Below are 17683 nucleotides of genomic sequence, written 5' to 3' on the forward strand. Positions count from 1 at the left end.
TTGGCGCACCGATTTGATACCCATAATGCATAACTCATATTTTGACTCCCAGCCGCGACATGGTTCCGGTAAATCGTGAAATACTATGGACACCCGTTTATTTGGTTAATGTTCCAACAACATGGGGAAGAATGCCAAATCTTGCCTCTCCTTCAGGCTGTGCTAGGTCAATCTTCTCCCATGGTCCGGCTTCTCTTAACGATTTCCCTGTCGATCGGCAAATGCGGCACGACCCCATGACTTGTGACCACACAAGACCAGTAACCCCTATCGTTATCAGCAATTGCTTTTTGGGGCTGGATGACTGACTCACATTGATAGGCACGCAAGAGGACGCCCCTGTTCTCATTGATGCGCACATGCTCATAGGCATACCATCGGCCCCCTTTTTTGAGACTCTGATACAGAAGCTTGATGTTCTTGTCAGGCTCAGGAATACTGCAGAGACACAAAATTGTGACGATGCAATCGACACTTTCTGGCTCAATGCGCCCATCCCAAGCCTCTGGATCGTTGATGGATTCAATGCCCACTGGGACGACCTCATAGATATCATCGAGGCCAATCTCCTTCACTCGTCGTCGCAGAGTTGCCGCAGACTTGGGATTTGGCTCAATGCCATATACGCGAGTCAAACCGTTGCCTCCTTTTCTTCGCCTCAATTCTCCATCCGCGTCTCCTTGGTTGTTCACTCCAACGTTGACTTTGGCAAACACATCCGCCCACATTCCGGTCCCCGCACCGATCTCAAGAACGACACCGTCGATGGGCTCTCCAACAACTTCGTCTCCCATATGTCCATTTCTCACACGACCTTCGAGTAATGGAATGACACGGTTCTCAGCGTTGGCTTTTACCTGCGGTCCGATGAAAGCCCAGAAGTTGCCGAACCAAACATCCTTGAAGCGGGATGGCGAGAACAAAGTTCGGAAGTCCTTGTTCCTGATAACCTCGAGAAGGGTGCCGGGAAGGAAACGCATAGCGATTCCCATGAAAAGATAGGGGCCAGTGAGGCACTCCACGAGCTCCTTGAGGGTTGAAAGAACTGCCATGATGGGCAATGAGTCACAACTATCTAAGCACGGGGATCGTGAAAATGCGTATGCGGGTGCTATATAAGGAAGAAGGATTGCTTTATATAGAGTAGGATGGGGGACCTTTGACTTATCGGCTCATTTTGTAAGTTCTCCGCCTCCCGGATACGGAGCCGAGCGGGGCCGAAGGCGCCCAACAGAGCAACCATGATTGTCACTGTATCGTTCTTAGCATATAAATTATGTGTGTGGTGTAGCATGATATTGTTTCTGCAGAGTGTGGGGGTACTTTTGCAGATGCTGATCCTGGAAACATGCCTCTCCTAGACAGAATTATGGTCCTGGCTTATCTTATACCGAACCATCATGATCAACCTCTATTTGGGATTTGAGCTGCCCAACACAATTATTCTTGTCTCAGAAGATCTTTGAACAATGGCTCAGGGCTTGCCCTCGTGCCGTTCATGACGCCATCCATGTAAGATTTTGGTTGGTCCAAGGGGGTGTCAAGGCAGAAACACGGAGAACATTGCCTGGACACCAAACAGGAGCCGCTCATATCATCTGCCATACTTGCACGTCCCATGCAACGTAAAAACTTTGTCGAGATTTGACCAAGAATCTATTATCGCAGATAGAGCCATTCTCGAACTTTTGAACCATCATGGCGGAATCCTCCAAAGAAGAACACATACAAAGACGCCCAAACTCCCAATTGCCCATACATTTTCCTTCCCTCCCCTTTCCACCTTGTGCCATCCAAATAGCCACATCATAGCAATTCGAAATCGTCCAGCTGATCGCGGTACTTCATGATGTTCCTCTTGATCTTGCTGCCCACAGTCCATGTCACAAAGTCCTCCATGCCTCTTGTGACCAAGTACGCAGGATCCGTAACTGTCTCTGTACCCACGCGCACATGACCCTGCTCAATCATCTTCGTAGCCGCTTGCACGGTCTCAGCCATGCGCAGTCTTGTCATCAGCACAGGCAAGCGACGGCGCGCAAATGCGCTAACAGTAACACTGTTCTCGACAGCGGAGAGCTTAGAGGCGCTGGAAAGGACACCCATGTCGTAAAGCTTATTGAGGAGAAGTTCTTCGTGCTTGCGGCGTGTTGCGTTCTCGGGAGGGAGGAGGGAAAGGCGATGGGCGAGTTGGCGCAGAGACTGTGATTGTTAGTACCATGAATCTACGCCTGAGATTGAAGTGACATAGACTTACGCCACAAAGACGGTTATACTTGTGATAGTCCTCGGGCTTCTGGATCATATAACGTCGCATGACGGCCTTGTCGCGATGGCCATTGTCGGATTTGTATGTGATGAAGTCTGTCTTTCGGAGGAGCTTCTGCTCGTGATGCTTGAGTTTTCGCACCATGATCACGGTAGTTGTTCACCTCCAAGTACTAAACACTCCGTATTCCTCGCTTAATGGTTTTTTTATGTGTCGGCGCAGTTGTTGGTAGAGGTAATCGTTGCTGTCCCGCGATATAAAAAGTTTAAGGTTGGATGAGAAAACGATAAAATCTGGGTGGAGTCGCGGAATCTGCCCCGCCGCATTCCGCTTGGTCGAAAAACCTCCAACGGTCGAACATCACCAAAACCAGCTCTAGAGCCTCGCAAACCGCCAATTCGACCGACGGCTTCAATTGCGACCGCCCAAGATGCCTCCTCAACTACCGACGGCCTCGACGGCCTCAACTATTGCGCGCAGCGTCATCCGTCCATTTTCCACCACAGCAACTACTGCAGCTCCCGGCCGACAACCCCCCTCCGGTGGACACGCCAGCCGTCTTGCTAGTCTAAATGCCAGCAACAGCAAGGGACCAGTTGGTCGAGGAGCTCGAGGAGATGCTGCTGCGAGGCTCCTAGAGAGATTCAAGACGCGGACAAACTCGTACACTATGGAGAAGACGGCGCAGATGGAGTTTCTCAAGAACCAGAAGATGTCAAACGATTTCCTCAAGCAGATGCCCAGACGATGGGAGGCTGGTGACGTGTACTCGCCGCACGATTTGAGTCCCGTCGAGATGCAGAAGTGGAGGAAGAAGACTGTGCGGAACAATGATGTTATCGATGCTCTTGGAATCAGCCCTCTGGATATGTACAAGGTGCGTTCAAATCGCCAACCATTTGTTACCCACACTGACATTTCTCCTAGAACTTCTCGCTCATCGAGCACTTCACATCAACATCTGGAATGATCAACCACTCCAATCTCACACGCCTTCGGCCCGTCAACCAGCGCAAGGTGGCCAAGATGGTTCGCCGAGTACAGGGCATGGGTATCTACCCCAGCGTGCACGCTCACCCTGAGATGCTCCGAGACCAATTCTTCTCACGCCACAAGTAGACCAGTCGTATATAGAAAGGGGAAAACGGCTTGTTCTGCGCTGGCGTTTATGTTGTCTGGGATGATTGATGTCATGGTCATTATTTTTTGGTCATATGTATAACAGCCTCAACCTCTATGTAACATATTGATACAAATGTCTGCATCCAAACATATCTTCGTTTTATGCAAAATCTTTATGATACACTCAAGCTCTTATTACCCTGTTCAGCTTGTATTGGCACAGCGAGTCTTTGTTAAGTCGCTTACCCTTGGACTCGAGGTTAGCCCATGCTTCGGGATACCTCGCCTGGGCCCAGCTTTTGAAATTCGATTGCAGCGTCTGCCCTGGTAGAGCATTGAAAGCAATGCCCAGTCTAGTTTTTGTTAGCGATTTGCTATATCAGTAGGATGATATTATTGAAACTCACGTCATTGCATCTGGCTCGCCCGCCGTCGCCAAGCTCATTCGCATAATGAGATCCTTAACCCCTGCCTCCTCTCCACTGCCAGCAATAGCACCAACATATGCGTTGTATACCACTGGTGGCACATCAATATCCATGCTCTTTATCCGCTTCCAGATGATGTGTGCTTGACTTGCACCATTCGGCGTACGCTCAAGAGCCCAGAACACAGCTTCTAAACTGGCATAGGAAGGCCCTTCTTGGGAGGCTGTGATCGCTTGCCAAAAGTCCATTGCCTGGGTAGTCTTCCCGCAAGCCGCATGAGCTAATAGGAGAGAGGTATAGAGTTGGGTGTTGGGCTCAACTGTTGTATCCATCTTGAGCATGTTGTGGACGATGTCCAGAGGCTCCTCATCTGGACATCGTGATAAACCCTCAAAACATGATATATATGTCTCACGCTTGGGGTGGTAATCGCTATTTCGGTGCTGTCGCATGTGGCCAAAGACATGGGATGCCATATCTGGACGTTTTCGCTCAAAAAAGGCCTCCATCAGCTGTACACGGTGCTCAAAGCTAAGATCCTGGAAGAACTGCCGTAAAATCTGATACCCGTTCCATGCTCGTGAAGTGCTAGTTTCGCGATTCACACAGAATTGGGTGAATGCATCTTGAATGACCTCTCGCTCCGCTGCACTGAATTGGAACGAGTGGACGGATAATATGTCCATAACTTCGTAGTGCTGCTCGTTCTCCAAGAATCGGATACACAGCGAAGCGACTGTCTCTGGCTCAAGGAGTACCTGGTTCTCCTCACACATCTCGACAATCTCTCCGATGACCTTGAAATTTGGTGTCGATTGTGTCGTGAGGGTCATCATATACTCGTTTACAAGTCGACCGAAATCCCACCAAAGATCAGGTTGAACGTGCCAGGGCTCGTGGTGTGTGACTTTCTTGTATGCTGCATGAACTCCCGGTAGATAGCCTGCATGAAGTCGCATCTCCATGAGGATAAGGTGAGATTCGCCATCCAGCGGGAGACCCCTGTCTGTAGCAAGCGAGAGAATCTCCTCAGTTAGTAAAGAGTCGTTCAGTCCCATAGCAGCTCGGAGAAGGCTGTTAATAGTGGCTGTGGTGGTCTTGATAGCTTCCTGAGAACTGTCCATGTGGGCTATCATCTTTTCCACCTCTGGTAAGCCTCTACCAATTATGAGAATCGCCTGCAACAGGCTATCCCAGTAATGTTGCTCCGGCTTCTCGTTGAGCTGGTTACCGATCTCAATGAAAAAGGGAATCGCCCATTCTTGCAGGTTGTTGCGGGCAGCGAAAGAAGCAACCAGGGGGATAATCTTGTTTGAAGGACTTCCCGATAAGAGTGGTTTCTCGAACCATTGCTTTGTCTCGGGGACTCGGTTGTTCTGGGCAAAATAAGTGACCAGCACTCGCTGAAGGTGCTTGTCAAAGGGGTATCCGTTCTTCTCGGCATAGTTGATCAGCTCGACAAGGTCCTCTTCACGGCCGTCCCTGGCAAGTCCCTCCGCTAAAGATAATATCGGATTTTTCGTCTTCTTCTTGCAGAATTCTATCACATCGTTCCATTTTGCGTAGGCAATCTCGAGAGCTTCTTTCGATCCGCCAAAGGTGCATAGCACAGTGAGGTACTGTGACCATAGTGTACCACTAGTCACCCAGTTCGGCGTCTGCAGCTTCGGGTTATTGATGGCGGACCAAAGGGTTTTGGCGAAATCTAAATGATGCTCGGTTCTCTCGCGAGGTCGGAGGCTCTCGAGAGCATTGAGGGCTTTCAGAATGTCCCAGATCTCGATCTTGGCCTGGGTTGGAAATTCGTGTTCTTTAACAAGATATTCGAGGAGTCGACGGCATTGCATCGCTTGTGTACCGTTCAATGCCATACGACTAGACAGCTTTCCTTCGAAGAAAGATTTCCATGCCTGGACAAGCTCCTCTGTAGGTGGAGGCCGTAAGTTGTCGAGCATGCGACTCCTCCAAATCATAATCTTCTGCCATCCTGGTTCGAATTCGGGTTGACGAATCTCGCGGGGAGCTTTGGCGAACAGGCCGTCGAGGAAGAACCGTCTTGAGTAGCCATTATTGATTGTTCTAGGTGCACATCTTCGTCGAAGGGGGGCTGAATAGACAGCGCAAGACGGGGATCGGACTTGTTGGATAAGGACCCGTCGAGCATGGCGGGCCAAATGCGCCCTCATAATGGAATCAGTCTATGAGGAGGAGAGTCTGAACGAGGTTAGCCGTTGCCCATTACCGACGATTTTAACTAATCCTTACAAAAGCATGTTTGAAACGGCACATTCACAAAAGGTAGCGGGAATGGACTCGGCAATTGGGAAGCTCAAAATCCGATCGCGACACTGAGATTTTGGAGTTGAAGGCGGAATATCAGTCACCGATATTTATCCGATATTTAAAGACATTGAAATATATCCCCACCTCAAACACCTACGTTATCAATGGCATACTCTTCGTAAGAGCATCTCTTGTTATTTTTCTGAGATCATTGGCTTCGCTTAATGGAAGATTGATTATAGTAGCCAGGCAGGCCCAAACTTTTCCGATTCATGAAAGTTTGACCCCCCTTGGTCATTGTGTATGTAAACATTTTAAGTTTTGGTGCCACCAGCACATGCTGGGATACCCAGCGAGTCACTGTAATTCAGATGATGGGACCCTAGATTTAACTGTGACCCAGACTTTATGAAGATAAACGTTCTGTTGTTCTGGTCAGTTCAATGGACATATAGTTCTACCCGGGCGTAAGTCCGATGAAGCCCTGGACCAAAGCGCAACCGTGGATCTACGTCATGAAGCTAACCCTGATGAGTAGCTTACAGGAGCTTCAACTCCTTTCGTTATCATGGCATCGTGATCGTTGGTCAACAAAGGCTGAAACGCATGTACAGTATTATTAATCCACCAATGCCGTCCCTAGCCAGTAAATAAATGTCTCGGATGATGATCCGATTAATAGACTCTCATGGCGCTCATTTGGCTGTAACTGCCTACTATCTACCGAAATCGTACCCCGCCCGAAGCCGCAGACGTTGGTGGGGTGCTATGATGAGCGTAGGTCGCGGAAAGGAACGAAAATAAAGAGCTGGAGTTTAAGAGTCACATCTCCGAAACAAATCCTTTCCGAGGAACTATAAAGAGCTTGACCACTCCAACTTCCATTGACTTGTAGTCTTGAATCAAATTTAAACACCAACAGACACCATCAACCGTCGCAATGCCTCTCGTAACCCAGAACGTTAAGCCTCGTGTTATCCTGGGTCTAATGACCTTTGGACCCCCTGGTAGTGAACAGCTCGACGCGCGTATCTTTGACTCTGAAACTTACAACAAGGCTCTTGACCTCTTTCAAAGCAAGGGCTACAACGAAGTCGACACTGCTCGCATCTATGTTGGCGGCAAACAGGAGGGCTGGACTGGCTCGCAGACCAACTGGAAAGAGAGAGGACTTACTGTGGACACAAAGGTCAAGTATCCCGCCCAGCCTGGCGAGAACACATACGACAAGGTCATCCAGTCGGTGGAGACCAGTCTGAAGGAGCTGGGAACTGACTGCATCGATGTAAGTGGCATGTCCCGATAAGCTTAGTTGCATCATGCACTAACACGCCCATTAGCTGCTCTACCTCCATCGCCCTGACCGCGGCACTCCTTTCCAAGAAACCCTCGAGGCTATCAACAAGCTACACAAGGATGGAAAGTTTGTCAAGTTCGGTATCAGCAACTTCACCGCGTACGAGGTCGCAGAAGTTGTCATGATTTGCAAGTACAACAACTGGGTCCGGCCCACGGTCTACCAGGGCATGTACAACTGTCTCACCCGTTCTATCGAGGCAGAGCTCTTTGTGGCATGCAGGAGATACGGCCTCGACATCGTCGTGTATAACCCAATCGCTGGTGGCCTCCTTTCTGGCAAGATCAAGTCCATGGACATCAAGCCCGAGAGCGGCCGTTTCTCTGATCAAAGCAAGATTGGTACCGCCTATCGTCAGCGATACTTCAGAGAGAGCACATTCAAGGCTCTGAAGGCTATCGAGGAAGCTACCGAGAAGAACGGACTGAGCATGCTTGAGACAGCATTGCGATGGATAATCCACCACTCCGGACTAAAGGTCACAAATGGCAACGATGGAATTATCATTGGTATGTCCAACATCCAGCAGCTCGAGCAGAATCTTGAGCTTGTTGAAAAGGGACCTCTGCCCGACGAGGTGGTAAAGGCACTTGACCAGGCGTGGCTGTATTCCAAGGCAGATACAGCCAACTACTGGCACGGGGATTTGGAGTACACATATGATGTGCAAGAGGCTCTGTTTGGTGCGTCGGCCAAGTAAAATAGCAATAGGCAGAAGTAATACAGAGCTTGGCATAGACCACCTAGAAACCTGAATATAAACTCACGTGCTGTCATTCATTTCTGTTGGTGGCACGGTGATACCGCTCACAAAGGTTGTCTTGGGTTTGGGGGCGCGTGGAGAGAATACAGAGGGCACAAGACCGAAGGCGTCATTTGTTTGCAGGACAACATAAGAGTAAAGTAGCATCTCATGCAATCGGATCTTACAGAGAGATCCAAGAGACAGGTCAAAACCTGTTGTAGGTAACAGAGTAGGAATGTCCTTTTGTACCACGCATAAGCTTATTCCCGCACGTGGGAGCAGAGTTTAATCTCAGTTGGGAGTGAAGACTTTCAACGGTTAACGGTAACTTACTCGTCGTAACCTTTCACCTGTAACCGCGATAACCTCAATGAGTCGCTAGCAACAAACTCTCCTACCAGCGGCCATGATTCTACCTAAAAAATCGCCCCATGGCTTAACATTTGGTGCTTAGCCCTGTTCTCCAGTGGATTCCAGGTTCAACAATGACGAACCCCCTGCCCCGTGCCATTACAACTCCCCGCGCTGTTGGTCCCCTGCGCTACAGCGGAGTAAGCCCCCTGCAAAATCGGGGTCTCGAGACCCGCTTGTCTCCGCCCCGGACCATCCATGGCTGTTTTTCAACACCACCTTTACATACCACGGATCCAATACCACGCCTCGATTTGCCAAAAAGACCAAACCCGGTGCTGCCCCAAAATCAGCTAAGCCGTTTCACTCCTTTATCGCACCCCTCGCCTATTGTATTCGTAATTTTGTCGTGGTTGTTTTTCTCATATCTTTATGTAAAGTACCCCTTCCCTTCCCTCTCCCTTCATGCCTCGGCGTGATACCAGTGACCAAGAAGTCCGCCTTCTGCAAGGTCACAATCGATCGTCTACAGACTCGGATTCTTCAACATCATCTAGCGACGATACCACATGCGAACCAGGCCCATCTTCGACTGCCAGACCAAACGTTGTTGGCGCCCGTGGCACCGCCGACCATCCGAGCGACGCTTCCGATCTTGACACGAAGCGCCACGATCCTAAGAATACAAAGATTCATAGTGACAGCGAGTGGCTGGAATTGGACAATATGGATCCCAATGACCTTCGCCGTCCTAATTACCATCGTCATGGCGATGGTAAATCTGGAACTCCTCTCCTTTACAAGGAAGATGACCCAGAGCGCGGCCGCGCTGGTTACTCGCCTCCTAGTGATGGGCCAAAGGGGTCAAGGGGGTCCAGCGAAGACGATCTCCCATATCATCCCAGAGAATCAATGGGAAGACCAAGTCTCAGTCGACGATCAACAATGCGCAGTCGAAGCCCTCAAACTGCTGCCGCTGCCGCCGAAGATTCGACCAAGAAGAGGTACACGTACGCAGGATTCTTCCTCATCATCAGTCTGATCGCATTCTGCGTCCAGACAGAACTGAGCGCATACATCCAACACGACCTTGGCTGGGACAAGGCTTATTGTATGATGTACCTCACCCACGGTTCTTGGATCGTGTTATGGCCAGTTCAGCTCCTTATTTTGCGCTTCCAGAAGCGCGATGTACCCTGGCCAGTATTCTGGAAGCGACATAAGCAGCAATTACGCACCACCGCCATCATGATCGAAAAGCAGACCTTGGATGTATTTCATATATCGATTCAGCATCGCGCGAGGCCCATTCGCTATTTTGTTCGATTCACTGCCATCATTACCTGCTCACTGACCGTCGCTGGTTTGAGTTGGTACATTGCCGTTAGTCTGACAACGCCATCGGATCTGACGGCCATTTACAATTGCTCCGCCTTCTTCGCATACGTATTTTCCGTTCCACTTCTTCGCGAGCCTCTTCGACTCGACAAGTCGGTAGCTGTTCTGATCGCCATTGGCGGTGTTCTCGTCGTTGCTTATGGTGACACCAAGGAGGGAGGCGAGAGTATTGAGGCCGGAAACCGATTCCTTGGCAATCTCGTCATTGGTGTCGGCTCAGTCTTGTATGGTCTGTACGAGGTCTTGTACAAGCGCTATGCTTGCCCACCCGAAGGCTGTTCGCCTGGTAGGGGTATGATCTTTGCCAACACCTTCGGTTCTCTGATTGGGCTCTTCACTCTCACTGTGCTCTGGCTTCCTCTCCCGATTCTCGACTGGCTCAACATTGAAAAGTTCGAGATTCCAGCTGCTTCCACGTGCTGGCTCATTCTCCTCGCGGTGCTTTCCAATGCCACTTTCAGCGGTTCATTCCTCGTTCTTATCTCGCTGACTTCGCCCGTCCTGTCATCGGTGGCTGCATTGCTCACCATCTTCATTGTGGCCATTGTGGATTGGATGATCACCGGAGAGCCTCTGAGCTTTGCCGCCATTGTCGGAGGCGCCATGATCATTGTCGCATTCTTGGGTTTGACTTGGAGCACGTATCGCGAGATGAAGGAGCATGCAGCGAGGGAGCCTGTCCCAGACTTTTCGGACAGCGACAAGGATGGCGACATCGACAGTGACGAAGATTAGACTTTGTGTATTCGACATGGCGTTTTGGGTTTAATGGAACGGCTTGGAACTAGGTTATGGCGGCGTGTCTATCATGTACAGACTCGACCGGCTGCTTTTTGAATTTAGAGGCGTTTGTGTCTGGATTTAGGGTTCATCTACAAGAAGCCTGGGAGGCTGAAGATTCACAAAGGAACTTGCTATTTGGACCAGCATAGTCGTGGATGAGTGATAGATTTCATATTCTACCAACATAGAGCATCGTGTAGAAAAATGATGATCAAAGTCATCCGCGACATTATTCTATCTTTTGAATCCCTTTCTTTGTAGCTGAGTTGGAACCCAGATTCATGGGCTTGTTGGAATTTGGGCAATATCTCAACAGTGCTAATGAATGTGCAAGGCAATCATAGAATTGTTCCATGTCCCGTAAGCTTAGGTATCATAAGATGCTGCCCTCTTAATCATAGAGATGACCTCTGCCAACCTTCTGGTCGCATGACTATTATTCTTCCATCATAATTTGTTCATCGGTGTTTTGAATATCACCCTTGACAAAAACACCCTCGCTTTCTTCTCTCCACCCATTCGATCCATTGATATGGCCATCGTAAGTATTCATCTTCCATACTCCTTCTGCGGGCTTGTCACCCGTCTCGAACACCTTCAATTTCTGCCAGCCCGGTTGAGGAACAGGTTGCAGCATCTGACGCACAAGCAATGCGTACGACGTGTCGCACTCAAGCCACAAGTCGGAAAGAATCACGTGTGAAAGACTACTGCTCTCCCAGAAGTCACGACTCTTGGGCATCAGCTGTACAAAGAGATGCTCCACGGGTGGGCAATTAGGGATGAGATGGTCAGTAATATGCTGAGAAAGGGGGAACGTGGCGATGTAGGATAATGAATGAAGGTTTGCACATAGAGTGTCAAAAGAAGGATCCGATGCGTCAAAGATTGCAGGAAGAAGGGTGGCTGCCGAGTAGTTAAAGAATTCATAGGTTGAATAGACTGGGGCGAAGGATCCCTCATTGACGAGGACTGAGCTCCAGTCTCTGATATGGAACAAGTCACAGGGGATGCGGTTCGTTGGCCCCGGAATGTGAGAAGGCAGAACCTGCACTTTTTTAGACTCTGCCATACTTCGGGATGGTCGTGATAATGATAGAACATAGTAGCCGCTGTTGAAAGCCCAGTAATTCGTCAAATCGACAGTTCGGCTCAAGAGTGAAGCGAGAACGTCTACTGAGCTGATCATGGTGATTCTCAAGGGATCAACGACATCAAAGATAGTATGCCAAAGCCAGTTGTTGTCCCAATAACACTGCGCTCTGTCTTCCTCAGTCCTTGTGTCACTACCCTCGGCGTCTCGGTCCTCTTGATTCAGAACAGACCATAACAAATTCCAAGACATGGGCGTCTCCGGCTGACGAGATACAGGAGGCAGTATACCCCAGAATTGGCCATCGGGATATCGATTCTGGCCTGATCCGAGAGGAGTATCGACCAGGATAGTGAAGTGATCAACGGAGGATGATAGGTTCTTTCTTTGGATGAAGTCCAGGACCTCAATTTGTGATGCAATGTCTTGTGCGACTGGCTTGTTAAATCGCCAAAACGGCCAAACGACGTAACGAAAGAGTATTTTTATGACAGAGCTTCTCCAGAGACGACATACCAAAGAAGCATTCTTGAGGGGTGTATGTGGACCAGATGATACCGGCCTGGTGAGTTTCGCAGGATCAAGGTAAATGCGCCTTTGTAGATCAGATTCGGAGTCAAGGAAGCTGAGGATGTGAGCGACGAGCTCGTTTGGAAGATCCTGCATGTTTAGCGAGGCCGTTACTCAGTCTCGAAAATTGTTTGTTTGATTGCGGCCAAAACGAAAACAGAGAGAGAGACAGAGAGAGAGAGAGAGAGAGAGAAAACAGGTTGGAGTGGCATTTTGGAGAGTCGGGTTTCTGCAAGGCGTTGTTTATAAGGAGTACGACTGTACGACCTGATGACGGACTAACTTAGGATTACCCCACGTCACGTCACCAATAACTTCGGATACAGTGCAATCAACTCGGATTCGCTTGGACATCCCGGGAACAATGCTAATCTGATTGGGTGTCTGCAGATCGAGACTGCATATCAAGAATTCTGTAAGTCTGTACTTGTAAGTTGTAACTACCTAACAGACGCTAGAATGCAACTTGTGAGCTGAGCTAGCCTATGAAAAGACTGATTAGAGTCTTGTAAAACACATATAAACCTTAATAATGTGCATATGCTGCTATTTTATATCCATGCAAGGATCCAAACGGATGCTAACATTAGTCGGACGTATCGAGTGTTTGTCAGTGACTACAAGGAATTGTCTATGCCCTCCGTTCCCTACGGCTACCAGAATACAAACAGCAGACTGTGCAACGAAAGGCGCCTTTTGAAGCTTGTTTATTGCAAGTATCCGCCTTTCTTTTACCTTGACTTGTCACTTTGAATTATTCTGACAATGCTTTGTCTTTGGAATATGCATGAAAGGGACATTGTATTTCCTATGATAGGGTGGATAATATATACTCAATGGTAATCATTTAAGAACTCACATGAAACATAAGAAAGAGTCTGATACTATATGATTGCTTCGTTTTACCCCTTTTCTTCAAATCGAGTCCTTGATGTATGAGCCACAGCGCATGGGGACATCAATGTTGTGTTCTTGTGCGGTCCGTGTCCGATACAAACGAGTCTACCTATCTATAGTATGTACAAATTGACATTAGATGTAGATAGTTGCATGGAGAGGTGAGTTACCTGATTTGCAAAATAGATGCCTACCTAGGATAAGAGACTCTTTCTTGATCTTGTCTCTGTCCTGGCCCCCGGCAACTTGTCATGCAGGAAAATAGAGATAACTCAACGCCATTACACATACACTTGATGATTTTTGCAAAACTTAGGATATTCTTTACAAGATGAAGGATGTTTATGATAAGGCAGGCAGGATAATTTAATGATTCTCAGAGAACCTGCTCCTTCCGTTTGTTCTGTTTATTGTTCTCTCCTTGCCTTCCTTCGATTGCCGGGCAGCCCTTGACAGGTACATGGCAGTGTCACTCTTTGCTGCCTCAAACTCTGCAATAAATTCCCGGGCTTCTTATAAGTGACTACCTGCACGATCCCTCTCTTCCCTAGCATACCCATTGCTTTACCATAATTCAAAATGGGTGCGATTTTTGAGGACAGCCTGGATGTCATGCTGGCAGGGGATCTCTCTGATTTTAGGGAAAAAAGAGCTGCCATCCTCGAGCCGGCCTACAAATCATATCTCATATCCTCAGATTTTCGCGAAGACGCACCCCGTCCCTCGTCAACATATCTGCTTCCATCATCCGAGGTTGTTGCCTTGATTTCGCGCTGCCCTGAGACTGAAGCAGCGGTCGACCTGCACATCACCAAGGTATCAGACACCTTTGCGGAGAATTTCATAGGATACTGCCCCGAACAGAAATGTGTCGTGTTCAAGGGTGAGAGAGGGTTGATAGACGACTTCATAGACTTTATCGAGTCAGTCGCCGGTGGAAAAGAAGTCACGATTGTCCTGAAGGCTCCAGAACAAATTCGGATACCTCGTGGCGGACTAGAACAAGGCCTCGGGTATGAGGAATTCGTGGCTCGCGTCGAAATTCTCGAGTGCGCTTTATGGATTGGAAACTCGCCAAGCGGTATGTACTCCTCCTCTCCCTGTGAAAATAAAGAAGAGGCTCTCAGTACTGGAGAATCAGAAGTCCTCAGAGAAAGTGCCATTCAACTCACCTGTCTTTTTCCTGACTGTTCTCGATCTTCACGATACCCCTTAACTCTTGCGGATCTATTAGTACTTATATACTAACTTTTTTTGAAGAACAGGAAGAAGGTGGAATCCATTTCAACGAACTTGCTGCAGATCCTAAACTCGTAGAGCAGATCACATCCAACCGAATGCCAACATCCGACTATGTCAATATCACAAATGGCAACAGTCTCAGTAACGAAGAGCCGTCAAACACAAACTCGACCAACATGAGGAGCCCACCGACGGGTGCCTCATCTCCTTTATCTGAGCCTCCATCGTCTTTTTCGACCGACACTCCATCATCTCCTCTATCTGACCCTCCATCTGATATCAATGAAATTTCATCACACAACTGGGACGACCACGACGAATCATCGTCTTCCTCGCCTTCCTCGTCTGAGGGTGCTGAGACCCCTCCCTCGCTTAGGGAGTGGGAATAAAAGTCGATGTCAGGCTCAGTTGGTACGAAACAGAAAGGCTGCCGAAACAGAAGGGGGGTTGGACGATAACAATCTCACATGTACAAAATGAGCTATTGTAGGACGGCTAACTTAACGTGCTACTTTTTGATGGGAGTAACGGCTTGTCAATCGGGTTCTTCAAGCTGTATTATCTCCAGGAAGTCTGACCAAAAGGAGCAAACCGCATGACTACATGGTTAGGGTCTCGAATTATCATTCAGTCACTTCACCCCATAGCATTGCAAAGAATAAAATTAAAGTGGAAGCAATTAAGCTCTATGTTCATTCATGTGTAGTGTAGTATCTAGGTAGATTATGTGTAAGATCGCAGTCTAAACGCCAACCAATGCCAAGTATTAAACCCATAGTTCTAAGGAGGGAAAGAATAAGAATGTCCGCTATCCAGAAAGCTTCATATGCATCTCATAAAATCGTAGAGTTGCGCCGTTTAGTTCTTGAGACCGCAGTCGGAAGGCTTGGCGTGGTAGACCTGGGCGTTGATGCGGCCGAGCTTGACAGCCTGGCCGTTTGTGAGGGCGTTCATGGCATCAAGGCCAATGTTGAAGCCAGAGGCAGCGTGGTCGATAGCAAGGACGTTGATCTTCTTGCCCTTGTACTCGAGGCGGTAGCAGCCACCACAGTTGGCAGAGTTCCAGCCCTCGATGATGTTGACACCACCGACGTACTTTGTAGGGACGTTGCCCTGAGTCTTCCAGCCATACTTGGTGATGAGACCGTTCTTGCCATCAGAGCAAGAGACAGCGGTCATGGGGCGAGACTTGTCATCGTAGCCAGTGTCGTAGGAGACTGAAAGAATTGTTAGTGAGTCAAGATGCATCAGAGAATAGTGTGGATAGACTCACCAGTGGTGGCCGAGACGGCGGAGGTAAGAGCAAGAGCAGAGAGGACACCGGACAGCTTCATGTTGACGGTTGTTGTTGGGTTGCTTGTGTGTAAGTGAAGAGGAAAGTAGTGGTGGTGGTGGTGTTGAAGAGTGTTTGGCTGGAAGCTCGAAGAGGGTGAGAGTGGTTGATTGTTGTTGTTGAGAGTGATGATACAAGAGAAGAATAGGAATCTGGACGAGACTGAGGGCTCTTCTTATACTTGAGTTCTCACAACGATCTCTAAGAAATCGAACGAACGAGCCATGCATCTAACGTTACCCATCACGGCCCTCGGATGATCAGCCTCTCCACAGCCAAATCGAGAACACCACCGGGAAGGCTGGAGGCTGGACAAGCCTAGATTGTCTCCATATAGCGTCATAGCTGGCATTGAATGGCAGATGGACTATCACATCCCGGCCGAGAATATACCCAAGCTACCCAAGCTACCCAAGCTCCATTCGTATCGACCGTCTCCCGGTGCCATCGCTGCCAAAATTGGCTTTAGCAACGGATGCCAGAGCAAGGCTAGGCCACGCCGTATGCTATTTCGAGGGGCGGATACAGAACCTAAGATAGAGCCTAAAGGTAGGACATGGCGTGGGCGCGGAAAGGTTGCTCGCATTACAGTTGAGTTGACTATAGACAGGCCCAGAACCTAAGATCCAGAATATTTCCCGTCGTACAGGGGTGTAGGGGTTGATTTCTGCTGGTCATGGTCCCCATTTTGGGGCATTGTGGGGTAACGTTAGGTTGTTTTTGGTGAGGAATATCTCGTATTCTTGAGCTCAGCTTGAAGCTAGTGTCGTCCTGTGAACAGCACGACGTAACGTAGCTCCAGCGCGTCGAAGAGGCTCAGGCTCAGGCTCACTAAGATCTGTAATATCATAGTAAGGCTACAGTACACTGAGGCTATCATGATGACCTTGTTGCGGAATGGCCGGTCATATCTTTAGCCTTAATTTGGTAATACTTTATTACTGTTGAAGCTTCAATGTTGAATAATTAGTGTCACGGATTAGGATTCACCTCGTCCGATCAACGTGCCGAGCCGGTGACCCCATGACCTCACCGCCGAATAGCTGCATCGTCTGTTCACGACTAGTCACGTCTTTTTCAACAAGCATGACTGATCTCAAGGGTCCTGCCTGTCTATCTCAGACTAGTCTTGCTCGTATTCCTCCCTGCGCTGTCGACGCATCAAAGAAACCGTCAATAACTGGAAGCCCAAAGAGGAATTAATTGACAGTGTGGTCTGAGCTATTGACGTTGTATTGCATCGTGAAAACAGCAAAAACACCAGGCCAAGAACATCGGATTGTGGATCGATGATAAAAACTCTGCAAATGGGAGTTTTAGCAACATGGATGATCCCACGGAGCATCGAGAGAACACGAGAATTTGAACGTCATGGGCTCAGCGATCTTGCTGGACAAAAAGACCTCAAGGATCCATTCTTTGCTCAAGTGCCGGAATTTCCGGTACTGGTGCAGTTACGGGACGGAATCCAGGATCTATCTGGTCCTGTCCTGCTCGTACCCGAAAAGTGAATCCGACGTGAGGACCCGTGATGCACTATTGGCATTGACATCATGGTGGTGAGATGCTAATCGAGGTTCTGTGCTATTTTGGGATATGGAGCTTGGATGTTCTGGAAGCCTCTGAGTAAGGTACCTCAGTGGGCTGTCGGCATAGCCGGTTGGTCACTTGCTTGTTCACCGAAAACACCATCGAAATGCTAAAGGCCGGGAATGTGTCATTTATTGAATAGCTCCATGAGACAGTTGACCCCATTTACTAATAGTGCATATCACTTTAGTTAGAATGTCGGATCATGAGAAACAAATCGCC

General features: G+C 48.7%; 9 protein-coding genes across 9 annotated transcripts; 4 read left to right on the plus strand and 5 right to left on the minus strand.

Moving 5' to 3' along the window:
- Positions 1 to 97: 97 nt before the first annotated feature.
- On the minus strand, positions 98 to 1052 carry J7337_005900 (uncharacterized protein; the record flags this gene model as incomplete). The annotated part of the gene is made up of 2 exons (XM_044823572.1): positions 98 to 267; positions 314 to 1052. The coding sequence occupies 2 exons, from the start codon at positions 1050 to 1052 to the stop codon at positions 98 to 100; spliced, it is 909 nt and encodes a 302-aa protein (XP_044682063.1).
- A 754-nt stretch (positions 1053 to 1806) lies between these two features.
- Positions 1807 to 2413, minus strand: IMP3 (Small subunit (SSU) processome component; the record flags this gene model as incomplete). Its single annotated transcript, XM_044823573.1, has 2 exons — positions 1807 to 2202; positions 2258 to 2413. The coding sequence occupies 2 exons, from the start codon at positions 2411 to 2413 to the stop codon at positions 1807 to 1809; spliced, it is 552 nt and encodes a 183-aa protein (XP_044682064.1).
- A 286-nt stretch (positions 2414 to 2699) lies between these two features.
- Positions 2700 to 3388, plus strand: J7337_005902 (uncharacterized protein; the record flags this gene model as incomplete). Its single annotated transcript, XM_044823574.1, has 2 exons — positions 2700 to 3146; positions 3197 to 3388. The coding sequence occupies 2 exons, from the start codon at positions 2700 to 2702 to the stop codon at positions 3386 to 3388; spliced, it is 639 nt and encodes a 212-aa protein (XP_044682065.1).
- A 187-nt stretch (positions 3389 to 3575) lies between these two features.
- J7337_005903 (uncharacterized protein) lies at positions 3576 to 6005 on the minus strand (the record flags this gene model as incomplete). The annotated part of the gene is made up of 2 exons (XM_044823575.1): positions 3576 to 3744; positions 3799 to 6005. The coding sequence occupies 2 exons, from the start codon at positions 6003 to 6005 to the stop codon at positions 3576 to 3578; spliced, it is 2376 nt and encodes a 791-aa protein (XP_044682066.1).
- A 1037-nt stretch (positions 6006 to 7042) lies between these two features.
- J7337_005904 (uncharacterized protein) lies at positions 7043 to 8159 on the plus strand (the record flags this gene model as incomplete). Its single annotated transcript, XM_044823576.1, has 2 exons — positions 7043 to 7387; positions 7443 to 8159. The coding sequence occupies 2 exons, from the start codon at positions 7043 to 7045 to the stop codon at positions 8157 to 8159; spliced, it is 1062 nt and encodes a 353-aa protein (XP_044682067.1).
- An 861-nt stretch (positions 8160 to 9020) lies between these two features.
- Positions 9021 to 10688, plus strand: J7337_005905 (uncharacterized protein; the record flags this gene model as incomplete). Its single annotated transcript, XM_044823577.1, has 1 exon — positions 9021 to 10688. The coding sequence occupies one exon, from the start codon at positions 9021 to 9023 to the stop codon at positions 10686 to 10688; it is 1668 nt and encodes a 555-aa protein (XP_044682068.1).
- A 484-nt stretch (positions 10689 to 11172) lies between these two features.
- J7337_005906 (uncharacterized protein) lies at positions 11173 to 12495 on the minus strand (the record flags this gene model as incomplete). The annotated part of the gene is made up of 1 exon (XM_044823578.1): positions 11173 to 12495. The coding sequence occupies one exon, from the start codon at positions 12493 to 12495 to the stop codon at positions 11173 to 11175; it is 1323 nt and encodes a 440-aa protein (XP_044682069.1).
- A 1380-nt stretch (positions 12496 to 13875) lies between these two features.
- Positions 13876 to 14927, plus strand: J7337_005907 (uncharacterized protein; the record flags this gene model as incomplete). The annotated part of the gene is made up of 2 exons (XM_044823579.1): positions 13876 to 14377; positions 14557 to 14927. The coding sequence occupies 2 exons, from the start codon at positions 13876 to 13878 to the stop codon at positions 14925 to 14927; spliced, it is 873 nt and encodes a 290-aa protein (XP_044682070.1).
- A 469-nt stretch (positions 14928 to 15396) lies between these two features.
- On the minus strand, positions 15397 to 15872 carry J7337_005908 (uncharacterized protein; the record flags this gene model as incomplete). Its single annotated transcript, XM_044823580.1, has 2 exons — positions 15397 to 15755; positions 15812 to 15872. The coding sequence occupies 2 exons, from the start codon at positions 15870 to 15872 to the stop codon at positions 15397 to 15399; spliced, it is 420 nt and encodes a 139-aa protein (XP_044682071.1).
- Positions 15873 to 17683: the final 1811 nt, after the last annotated feature.

Source organism: Fusarium musae, chromosome 4 (genome assembly GCF_019915245.1).
Source record: "Fusarium musae strain F31 chromosome 4, whole genome shotgun sequence".
NCBI lineage: Eukaryota > Fungi > Ascomycota > Sordariomycetes > Hypocreales > Nectriaceae > Fusarium > Fusarium musae.